At 47.7% G+C, this 12,525-nt stretch overlaps 1 protein-coding gene across 2 annotated transcripts in view; it reads left to right on the top strand.

Annotated features, from left to right (window-relative positions):
• The window catches only part of KIF26B (kinesin family member 26B), a 561,334-nt gene that overhangs the window by 445,946 nt on the left and 102,863 nt on the right, over nt 1–12,525 (top strand). For both annotated transcript variants that reach the window (XM_005539602.5, XM_005539606.5), the window contains one exon: nt 10,415–10,621. In XM_005539602.5, coding sequence (XP_005539659.3) covers nt 10,415–10,621 — 207 coding nt within the window. The remainder of the gene's footprint in view (nt 1–10,414; nt 10,622–12,525) is intronic.

Below are 12,525 nucleotides of genomic sequence, written 5' to 3'. Positions count from 1 at the left end.
TCATTCAGAAGCAGGTTGTTCAGTTTCCATGTAGTTGTGCAGTTTTGAGTGAGTTTCTTAATCCTGAGTTCAATTTGATTGCACTGTGGTCTGAGAGACTGTTTGTTATGATTTCCATTCTTTTGCATTAACTTCCAACTAACTATGTGGTCAATTTCAGAATAAGTGCTGTGTCACACTGAGAAGAATGTATATTCTGTTGATTTGGGGTGGATAGTTCTGTAGATGTCTATTAGGTCCGCTTGGTCCAGAGCCGAGTTCAAGTCCTGAATATCCTTGTTAATTTTCTGTCTTGTTGCTCTAATATTGAGAGTGGGGTGTTAAAGTCTCCCACTATTATTGTGTGGGAGTCTAAGTCTCTTCGTAGGTCTCTAAGAACTTGCTTTACAAATCTGGGTGCTCCTGTGTTGGGCACATATATATTTAGGATAGTTAGCTCTGCTTGTTGGATTGATTCCTTTACCATTATGTAATGCCCTTCTTTGTCTGTTTTGATCTTTGTTGGTTTGAAGTCTGTTTTATCAGAGACTAGGATTGCAATCCCCGCTTTTTTTTTTTTTTTTTTCATTTGCTTGGTAAATCTTCCTCCATCCCTTTATTTTGAGCCTATGTGTGTTTTTGCACATGAGATGGGTCTGCTGAATACAGCACCCTGATGGGTCTTGACTCTTTATCCAATTTGCCAGTCTGTATCTTTTAATCGGGGCATTTAGCCCGTTTACATTTAAGGTTAATATTGTTATGTGTGAATTTGATCCTGTCATTATGATGCTAGCTGGTTATTTTGCCCGTTAGCAGTTTCTTCGTGGTGTCGATGGTCTTTACGATTTGGTATGTTTTTGCAGTGGCTGGTAACGTTTTTTCCTTTCCATATTTAGGGCTTCCTTCAGGAGCTCCTGTAAGGCAGGCCTGGTGGTGACAAAATTTCTCAGCATTTGCTTGTCTGTAAAGGATTTTGTTTCTCCTTCGCTTATGAAGCTTAGTTTGGCTAGATATGAAATTCCAGGTTGAAAATTCTTTAAGAATGTTGACTATTGGCCCCCACTCTCTTCTGGCTTGTAGGGATTCTGCAGAGAGATCCGCTGTTAGTCTGTTGGGCTTCCCTTTGTGGGTAACCCGACCTTACTCTCTGGCTGCACTTAACATTTTTTCCTTCATTTCAACCTTGGTGAATCTGACGATTATGTGTCTTGGGTTGCTCTTCTCAAGGAGTAGCTTTGTGGGGCTCTCTATGTTTCCTGAATTTGAATGTTGGCCTGTCTTGCTAGGTTGGGGAAGTTCTCTTGGATAATAACCTGAAGAGTGTTTTCCAACTTGGTTCCATTCTCCCTGTTACTTTCAGGTCCACCAATCAAACACAGGTTTGGTCTTTTCACATAGTCCCATATTTCTTAGAGGCTTTGTTTGTTCCTTTTCATTCTTTTTTCTCTAATCTTGTCTTCATGCTTTATTTCATTAAGCTGATCTTCAATTTTTGATATCCTTCTGCTTGATCGATTTGGCTATTGATACTTGTGTATGCTTCATGAAGTTCTCGTGCTGTGTTTCTCAGCTCCACCAGGTCATTTATGTTTTTCTCTAAACTGGCTATTCTAGTTAGCAATTCCTCTAACCTTTTTTTTCACGGTTCTTAGCTTCCTTGCATTGGGTTAGAACATGCTCCTTTAGCTTGGGGAAGTTTGTTATTACCCGTCTTCTGAAGCTTACTTCTGTCAATTTGTCAAACTCATTCTCTGTCAAGTTTTGTTCCCTTGCTAGTGAGGAGTTGTTATCCTTTGGGGGAGAAGAGGCATTCTGGTTTTTGGAATTTTCAGCCTTTTTGTGATGGTTTTTCCTCATCTTAGTGGATTTATCTACCTTTGGTCTTTGATGTTGTTGACCTTTGGATGGGGTTTTTGTGAGCACATCCTTTTTGTTGATGTTGATGCTATTCCTTTTTGTTTGCTGGTGTTCCTTCTAACAGTCAGGCCTGTCTGCCACAGGTCTGCTGGAGTTTGCTGCAGATCATTTGCTTGGGTATCACCAGTGGAGGCTGCAGAACAGCAAAGATTGCTGCCTGTTCCTTCCTCTGAAGCTTCGTCCTAGAGGAGCACCTGCCAGATGCCAGCTGGAGCTCTCCTGTATGAGGTGTCTGTTGACCCATGCAGGGAGGTGTCTCCCAGTCAGGAGGCACAGGGGTCAGGGACCCACTTCAGGAGGCAGTCTGATCCTTAGCGAGCACTGTGTTGGGAGATCCACTGCTGTCTTCAGAACTGGCAGGCAGGACTGTTTAAGTCTGCTGAAGCTGCACCCACAGCCACCCCTTCCCCCAGGTGCTCTGTCCCAGGGAGATGGGAGTTTTATCTATAAGCCCCTGACTGGGGCTGCTGCCTTTCTTTCAGAGATGCCCTGTCCAGAGAGTAGGAATTTATAGAGGCAGTCTGGCTACAGCGGCTTTGCCTAGCTGTGGTTTGAACTTCCTGGCAGCTTTGTTTACACTGTGAGGGGAAAATCACCTACTCAAGCCTCAGTAATGGTGGATGCTCCTTCCCTTACAAAGCTCAAGCATCCCAGGTCGAGTTCAGACTGCTGTGCTGGCAGCGAGAATTTCAAGCCAGTGGATCTGAGCTTGCTGGGCTCCATGGGGGTGGGATCCGCTGAGCCGGGCCACTTGGCTCCCTGACTTCAGCCCCCTTTCCAGGGGAGTGAACAGTTCTGTCCTGCTGGCATTCTGGGTGCCACTGGGGTATGAAAAAAAAATACTCCTGCAGCTAGCTCAGTGTCTGCCCTGCAGCTAGCTCGGTGTCTGCCCTGCAGCTAGCTCGGTGTCTGCCCAAATGGCTGCCCAGTTTTGTGCTTGAAACCCAGGGCCCTGGTGGCATAGGCACCCGAGGGAACCTCCTGGTCTGCACGTTGCAAAGACCATGGGAAAAGCACGGTATCTGGGCTGGAGTGCACCATTCCTTATGGCACAGTCTCTCACGGCTTCCCTTGGGTAGGGGAGGGAGGTCCCTGACCCCTTGTACTTCCTGGGTGAGGTGACGCCCCACCCTGCCTCTGCTCACCCTCCATGGGCTACACCCACTGTCTCGCCAGTTCCAATGAGATGAACACCTCAGTTGGAATTGCAGAAATCACCCACCTTCTGCACTGATCTCGCTGGGAGCTGCAGACCCAAACTGTTCCTATTGGCCATCTTGCCAGCCACCCAAAACCTGGTTTTAATTTACTTTAACATTGTTACCCATCTCTCCTGTCAAATTAAGCAGGCACATTGGGTAAATTAAAAAGGGAAAGCAGTCATACTTACAGAGTCCCATGTGCCGCTGATGGGCTAGCAATAGAACCTTACGTTATATTATTATTTTTTTTTTTTTTTAAAAAAGGACTCTTTAAATAATGGCTGGAAAACTGCACCCTTAATCTCTCGCAGTGTGTTTTTAGAAACTAGCACTTCGTTGAAATCTTGTATGATAGATTTGTCAGAATGTCATGGCCTAGAAGGAAGGATGGGGAGGGTTGCTGCATTTCTTACATTTCTTGGTAGAGCAGAAAAGCATGGGCCAGGTGCGGTGGCTGACGCCTGTAATCCCAGCACTTTGGGAGGCAGAGGCGGGCAGATCACCTGAGGTCAGGAGTTCAAGACCAGCCTGGCCAACATGGTGAAACCCTGTCTCTACTAAAAACACAAAAAATTAGGTGGGTGTGGTGGGGCACACCTGTAATCCCAGCTACTCGGGAGGCTGAGGCATGAGAATCACCTGGGAGGTGGAGGTTGCAGTTAGCTGAGATCATACCACTGCACTCCAGCCTGGGCGATAGAGCAAGATTCAGTCTCAAAAAAAAAAACAAAAAAAACAAAAACAAAAACAGAAAAGCATAGTGTTAAGAAGAATCTATGTGGAGAAGCGTACACTGTTTAGGTGTCCTGTTTCTCCAATCATCTTACTTAAAATGGTTGGGAATTTTCCTGAAGTGACTAATGTACCCGAAGCAGGAGGGAGAACACCTCCCCTGCATTGCTTGATCAGGACAGAAGTGACGGGAATCACATGTGGGCAATATCACATTTAGCTTTTAGATGCTCAGATCACGTTTTGCATGGATTAGTCACCTTTACAAAAAATGCAAGCAGGCCATATATTCTTCAATTTTGGTCAGAGAAGGAGGGAGGGAAAGTACTTGTTCTTTGTCTGTCTTGCCTTATGTTAATGAGAATTGTTGCCTTAATTTTTAACATTAATTTTAACATTTAGGAGAAAGACTTCTGCTGTGAATGTGATGCAGAAAGTCTATTTTATATCAGGTAATTTGCAGAATGAAACCAACATTCTTTCCCTCCTCTTTCCTCCCCTCCCCTCCCTTCCCCTCCCTTCCTGTCCCCTCCCCTCCCCTTCCCTCCCTTCCCCTCCCCTCCTGTCCCCTCCTCTTCCCTCCCCTCCCCTCCCCTTTACTTCCCTTCCTCTCTCATTCTTTCTTTCTTCCTCGCTCTCTCTTTTTTTTCTTTTTTGAGACAGGGTCTGGCCCTGTCACCTAGGCTGGAGTGCCGTGGCACGATCTCAGCTCACTACAGCTTCTACCTCCCAGGCTCAAGCGATCCTTTCACCTCAGCCTCCAAAGTGTTGGGATTACAGGCGTGAGCCACCAAGCTCTGCTAATGTAAACATTTTTTTTGTAGAGACAAAGTCTCACTATATTGCCTAGGCTTGAACTCCTGGGCTCACGCAATCCTCCCACCTCAGCTTCCCAAAGTATTGGGATTACAGGCATGAGACACCGTGCCCGGCCTCTTTCTTTCTCTCTTGAAAGTTAAAAATGCTTTACATCTGTATGCGGCTTTATAGTATATTGTTATCTTTTTGGTTCTTCACACGACAGGCCCGCTTTAAGGGGTAAGGAAGGCAAAGCCCATACCTCAGGTCACACAGTCACTCAATGGTGGTGACATTTGGGTCAGAACCCGGTCTCTGCTCCTGCCTCACTGCAGTGCCCACACGCCCTGTAACTGTACCCAGGGAGATACAATGGACCCTCCAAGTTTTTCTCTCTACAGCTGAATCCCATCCAAAAACATGTGGAAACCAGGAAGGGCTTCTGGTGCGTACCCAGGACAGCACGGCGCTGCCTTGCACTTCTGCCCTCGGCTCTCCTCGGGAGTGACTGGCACTCTCAGCTCAGTCTTTTACCCACACACTGGCTCTCTCCCACATGAGGCTGAGAGAGAGCATGATCCACGCTTCCACGACTCACACTCCCGGAGGGGTCCCAGAACGGCCGTCCCTGCCACCCTCCTGGGCAGTGGGGAAGCAGGACCCTGCGCCGGGCTTAGTTGCTGGTCAGCTCCCTAGTTTGGCTCTGCTGAGTGTCTCATTCAGTGAACCCTTGGCTTTTAGAATCCCTTCTGGCAATCTTACTTTTTCTGCTTTTCCCACCATTCTTCCCGTTGATCACCCTGTCTTATTCACCGCTGATTGACCTTGGAGAACGAGTTCCAGCCTTTTTTGGGGGGAACTGAAGACTAGATGTGGAAGGCTTAGAGATGATTCTGACACTGCTGGAATTGAGACAGAAATGATGTCAGATGGTGTTCCTGGTTAGGTTCCTCCATCTGCACCTTGACCAGTTTCTACTGAGCTGATTCTCGAGAACCCGTGAACTCAAAATTCCGTGTAAAGGGAGTTCAGATAGAGATGATGAGGGGTCAGAAGAGGCCAGTGGTGAATTTAACTCCGTAGCCTAGAATCTTGTAGGGGTAAAAACTATTTATCATCACTTGCACACTCTTACTGGGCATGTATTGTGGCCAAGACTCAGGTTCCTGTGTGTCTGTAGAGAGCCTTCGTTGCGGGTATCCACAAAATGAGTTGAAACAAAGCTCGCGCATGAGAAGGACAGATGGAGCTCTCCCTTGCTCCTGCCACCTTCTCACCATCTGCAGTCTTTTTCTCATTGCTGAGGGATCCTTCCCGTGGTCACATTTGCCTGTAGCCCTCCTGAGCCCTAGAGTCTGCAGACAACCTCTAGCCGGACAGCTTCTGGGCGGAGAAACAGGCCATGAAGAGCCTCCTGGGTGTGCACATGTGGCTGCGCTCTGTGATGAGGGAAAAGCAGGAGTATCTGTCTGCCGTATCACGTGTAGCGGTCACGGCGAGTGATGACAGGGCCGCTCCTCGTTAGCCTCCAATCAGGCTGTGTGGCAGCGATCGCCTCCATGTTGATAGAGAGTCCGTGTAGTTTGGGAGCGAGGCTCGGCCTCTTTCGGTGAGTGTCTCACAGTTCCTTTCTCCCTCAATCCCGCAATGCCATCCAGAACGAGGTGCTGAACTGATTAATCAGCAGGACATAAAGACAACTGCTGCCCAAAGCAACGGTTGTCCCGCTCCATCCACGGAATAATTAAACAAACAGGGCACAGCGGGGTTCCCACCAGTGAGGACTTGGGTGCAGGAAATGCCAGTCTCTTCTTGAATCCAGGTGTCAAGCCATCCTGGCCACCACTCAGGCTGTTCCTTTAGCTTTCTGGATCCCATTCCCTGCCGGTTTATGCTTGGGAGTGAAATAGTGACTGTCCCTTTGACCCCGAGAGCTGGGGAGAAGGCCGTGCATGTTAACAGCTGCCTGGACCCTCTCTGGAGTGCGGCAGGGAGAGGCGGGGCAGGAGTAGATGTTGCCAAGAACCTAAGGGTGTTAGTGACAAAAGCAAGAACTCCTGGCAAGAAGTCCGAGGGACTTTCTTGATCGCAAGTGGCATCTCCTAAGCACTTTAATTACAGCGGATTAAGCAGGAAGTGGAGTGCTGGACTAAAGGAATAATGATACAAAGGAGGTGAAGCAGAAAACTCAATTTCCTTCCTTTAAAGGGAAAAAATGTCCATTTATTTAGATGAATTGCAAAGAAAAGAATGGAGCGTGGCCTTCCCCCCAGCTCGGAGCTCAATGGGTTTTTAAAGAACTGGGTATCTCTTTGGCCAGAACAGCAACTGGGATCTTCAGCCTCTCTGCAGAAAATGAGCCGCGGGCTCGGGATTTTGTTAAGCCGCAGGAGCATTCCTTCTGGACCGATGACTCATTCAGACCCTTCTTTCCCGCTTCTCCTTGTCGGCCCTCGCCTGGCTTAGCTCATATTTTACATTCAGCACCTCTAGTTACCCAGAAATTGCATGCAAAATTGTGAAATAGAAAAGCAGTGGGCCATGTGCTCCATCAGCTCTGCCTGGCATTGCATCATCCTTGACTTGCATGCTCAGGGGCTGGGCTAGGAGATTTGCTTACAGAAAGCCTGAAGGTCCCACGGACCTTCCACAAGTTGCGATTTGAATACACGCTCGTAGCACACATGCTGTGTAACTGGGGCAGATCTGTAGGAATGAATGGAACTGAAATCAGACCTTAGAAAGTCATGGTGAACAAGAAAATTGCCAGAATGGAATGCAGATACACCTAGTGGTTACTGTCCTGTACGTAGCGGCTGTGTGAGATTTGACTGTGTTTTACTAAGAGGAGCCTTATTGGGCGCAGTGCTTAATAACCAGCTCTGCCTGTCGGGAATCCCCCACAGTATCCTGTTTGTGATTCACGCTATGCAGAGTCCAGGGCAAGGAGTTTTAAAACCTTATCATGTTTTGTTTTGTTTTGAGATGGAGTTTTGCTCTTGTTGCCCAGGCTGGAGTGCAATGGCGCAATCTTGACTCACCACAACTCTGCCTCCTGGGTTCAAGTGATTCTCCTGCCTCAGCCTCCTGAGTAGCTGGGATTACAGGCATGTGCCACCATGCCCAGCTAATTTTGTATTTTTAATAGAGACGGGGTTTCTCCATATTGGTCAGGCTGGTCTCGAACTCCAGACCTCAGGTGATCTGCCCGCTTCGGCCTCCCAAAGTGCTGGGATTATAGGCTTTTTTTTTTTTTTTTTTTTTTTTTTTTTTTTTTTTTTTTTGAGATGGAGTCTCGCTCTGTCGCCCAGGCTGGAGTGCAGTGGCGAGATCTCAGCTCACTGCAAGGTCCGCCTCCCAGGTTCAAGCCCTTCTCCTGCCTCAGCCTCCCCAGTAGATGGGACTACAGGTGCCTGCCACCACGCCCAGCTAATTTTTTGTATTTTTAGTAGAGATGGGGTTTTACCGTGTTAGCCAGGATGGTCTTGATCTCCTGACCTCATGATCTGACCACCTTGGCCTCCCAAAGTGCTGGGATTACAGGCATGAGCCACTGCGCCCAGCCATTTTGTTTTGTTTTGTTTTGTTTTTAAGAGACAAGGTCTCGCTCTGTCACCCAGGCTGGAGTGCAGTTGCGTGACCATAGCTCACTGGAACCTGGAACTCCTGAGCTCCAGTGACCCTGCTACCTCAACCTCCCGAGTAGCTGGTACCTGTGAGTGTGCACCATCACACCTGGCTATTTTTTTTAATTAACTTTTTGTAGAGATGGGGTCTCGCCATGTTGCCCAGGCTTGTCTTGAACTCCCACCTCTGCCCACGTGGTGGGCATTCAATTCCTATATCTCTTCCTCCCTCCTCTCTTGACTTGCCTCCTCCTGGATCATGATAGCCTATCATTTTCCTGTCACAGCATTAATGGTAAGGCTTGAGGCTGGGCGTGGCACCCATGCCTGTAATCCCAGTGCTTTGGGAGGCAGAGGTGGGAGTTCAAGACAAGCCTGGGCCATGTTCAGCACTTTACATGCCCATTCATTGAATCTGCACAGCTGCCCATATGGCGGGCATCATTATTCCTACTGTACAGGTGAGGAAACAGGGCTCTGTGAAGTGTGACTGTTTGTGGGAGGCAGCAGCCGGCATGATGGAAAAAGCGTAGGCGTTGGAGGTGGGATCCAAGTCCAGCCTCCCACAGGTTCAGTGATGTGGGGCAAGTTACATAACATCATTTTCTCATGAGTAAAATCCCGACAGGCATACCTACACGCTGGAGCACGGGGAGGATTCAGTGAGATCGTGTAGATGACAGCAGGGATCATTCTATGACCTCACAGTGGAAGAAGCAAGATCTAAGCCCTGAGAGGTGGTGCGCATCCCACCCTCGGGCTCCTTCCACCAGGACACCGGCTTCTGGATCTCCGCGGAGTTCTGTTCTTAAGTTAGAAGGCAAGCAGAGCGGGGACACAGTGCAGGACACCTGGGGACCCAGCGCCCTTGGAATTCTTTACCTTCAGCTTTGCATGCTGCACATGAGTCCTCATGGCTCAGCAGAGAGAGCCGAGGTCGGCAGGAGGATCTCTGTCTCGCACAACATATATGATTCTCTGAGCATTTCTATATGTTGAAAATATTTTATTTAAAAATGTACAACCACCCCTCCTCCCCAAAATTGCGTGACAGAGATTTCATCAGACCTGACAGCTAATGAGACAAGGAGGACAAGGCACAGAGAGGAACAGAGAAATAATCCTTGTGCATACCTTCCGAATTTCCATATATTACTAAAATTACCCATATCTGTGTCTGTCCTGCCGCTCTGTGCATTACATATCTTTGCATCCCCCATGCCTAGCACAGTGCCCGGCACATAGTAGGTGCTCAAAGTGCCCATCATTTGTTGGACTGAGCTCACAACACAGAAATAGAAAGCCAGTTAGAGCAAATGCTGTCCCTTTTCCCAGGACTGTAGCTTCCAGACCCGTGTGAGGCCTCAGCCTGATTTCTGTTCACCTGAGGACCCCAAGGCAAACTGCATTTCCATCAGCACCTCACTTGCCTGCAGGAGCGGGATGGTGTTGGTGGCGGGCACCAGAGGTGCTCAGTGTTCAGTCACTCAGAAAGTGGGTTAAAGGGCAGCGCCTCCTGCTCCCTCCAGCAATGCACTTCCATTCTCTGAAATGACAACTTCTCTGCACTCACTTAATGGGATCCCAAATAACACGTTGCAGACCAGTCTTTTATCACTGTTGCCCCTTGGAACACATTTCGAATGCTGGCCATTAAAAGCAGGCCATTTCACGGTTCTTTAATGATGACACTAATAACTGTGGATTTTTGTCTCCCAGAGTCGTGATGAGCTGAGCCAAGGAGCAAATTACAGAGCTAACTTCTATGTGCATGGTTTACTGATCTGTGAGCTTCAAGGAAACTGCACCAGCCCCTATAGTTTGGCAGTCCAGACTACCTTTTCATCTGCATAATTGGGCCACAAGGGCACAGTTAATATTCAATTTATATTAATAGGAAGACAAAGAACATGATGTCCCAGCTCCATATTGAAGTAATGGGCATTTCAAAATATTCTACCTGGTAATTATAAATAAATCAGTTTTCCCATGACCCAGCCAGGATGATGTCGCTAATTCACTGTGCATTTCCTCATAATTTACCCTGAGAAAGTTCAGTGCTGCCATGTGCACTTATATCGCAGAGTGTACAAGGGTGCTCCTTCGTAAGACACCCAGCTGTCTTCATCTGTGCTGTTGCCCATCTTTTCTTAACAGGTGAAAGTCATGCTTCGCATCTGTTCCACCTTGGCTCGAGATACCTCAGAATCCAGCTCTTTCTTAAAGGTGGACCCACGGAAGAAGCAGATCACCTTGTACGATCCCCTGACTTGTGGAGGTCAAAATGCCTTCCAAAAGAGAGGCAACCAGGTTCCTCCAAAGATGTTTGCCTTCGATGCAGTTTTTCCCCAGGACGCCTCCCAGGTGGGTATCAGCCCCTCTCAGGCTCAGCAATGTTGATTAAAGAAGCGTTTACTCATTCACAAGGGCCCTTGAGCTGGGAGGGTGTCTTCTGGAGCGTTCGGATGGACCAGTTCCTTCAGGAGTCAATCTGAGCTCCATTGAATGGTCCAGTGCTTTTGAATTACTGGTGTCAGACTTTGGGCAGGATCAGTGTGCAGGAATTTCAATAAAACATGTCCTTGAGGAGCAGGAAGTGCGAGCCAGTCAGTGGATCACACCCAGAAGCAGGAAGATAACAGAAAGGGACAAGGACAATGCGTCAAGGGGCTGGTGACAGATCTAGTAGGACCCTAGTCCTGCCTGGGCATTGTACGAAGGGAAAAAAATGTTTCAGGGAGCTGATTAGAATGAGGCAATCTCCTAGGACCCAGTATAAGCACACTGGGGTTGAGGGCGAGTCTGTAGCCCTGGTAAGGAACCGGAGTTCAAGGCAGGGAAACCGAGGCTGACATGCATCCTGTGGCCTGGCTCAGTGGAGTGAAGGGGAAGAAGAGAGGCTCAGGGATAGGTGTTATATTTGCTTAATTGCTGCATTACAAATCACCCTAAAATTCAGTGCTTAACACAATAAGCATTTATTATTGCTCATTGGTCAGCTGAGCAGCTCTTCTGGTCCCAGCTCAGCTCATTGTTATGTCTATGATCAGCTGTGGGTTGGGTAGGCAGCTCTGTGGATCTTGGCTGGATATTAGCCAGGCGAAATAAAATCATGCTATATCACACCACAGGCACATGTCTTTGGGGGTTGGCTGGCTTTCCGCTGGTCTAGAATAGCCTTGACCAGGTCGGCTGGTCTCTCTTCCACATTGTCTGTCATCATCCAGCAAGCTAGTTTGGGCTAGTTTTCAAGGCAGCATCCAGGACCCATCCATGCAGGTCTCTGGAGGCCTAAGCTCAGAATTGACCCAATATCACCTCTGCTGGATTCTACTGGCCCAGCTTCATAAGATGGAGAAGAGATTGCTTCTAATGATTGGATGAGCTCCAAGTTACATTGCAAGGGGGTTGCAGCCAGGCTGGGGTAGAGAATTGGGGCCATTTTTATTATTCTACTGTGAGCATAATTGGGAGGCTATTTGGGGGCCCAGGGTACCAAGATTACTGAGCCATGGGCAGCCAGTGAACTGCAGACCTCACCAGATGCTGCAACTAAAGCTTCTAGTAGATATCTGTTCTCATTTGGATTCGCCCTGGAGCTTTGGTGAAGATGGGCCTCTAAGCAGCACCAAACAGCACCTGTTCCTGTGGGGGAGGGAGCAGGGACACACATGTAGAACTGATTGCAGAAATGAATAACCCAGGTTACAGGATATAGTGGCCTACTTTGCCTGGAGTTTGCATCTTTCTGATAAGTTTCTAGTGCTTATCAAGATTTACATTAAACAGTATATAGTATAATAACTAATAACCTATAGCAGAACCTGATGACAACAGTGCAAATAGTTACCATCTGCAGCCTCTGTGAATTTCTTCCAGGCTGCATCTGAGTAGAGGAGGTGGCGATGTTCTCACAGCCTCCTCTATTACACTGTGGGCACGTAGCACGTGTCACAGGCTCCATTCATTAAGAAGTTGAGCATGTGGTTTCCCCAAAGAGTTTTACCCAAGAAGACAAAGTACTTTATGAATCAGTTCTACGGTTTCTCTCTTTATTACATTTTTTGTGTGGCATAGCACCCAATGGGCTCGGTCATTTAAACCTGACATTGGGGCTAATAAATGGCCTACAAATAATTTCATTAACACAGTTAAAACTTTTCAGAAGCAAATCTCCACAAGTTGTAAGAATTCCAAAGCAAACCCTAAATTAAGCATGGACTATTAATGAGTTGTAGATTTATTTCAGAAAAAGGGGCTGTTTTCAT

The sequence above is a fragment of the Macaca fascicularis genome, chromosome 1, assembly GCF_037993035.2.
Source record: "Macaca fascicularis isolate 582-1 chromosome 1, T2T-MFA8v1.1".
NCBI classification, from domain to species: Eukaryota; Metazoa; Chordata; class Mammalia; order Primates; family Cercopithecidae; genus Macaca; species Macaca fascicularis.
This window is presented reverse-complemented; position numbering and strand designations above follow the sequence as displayed.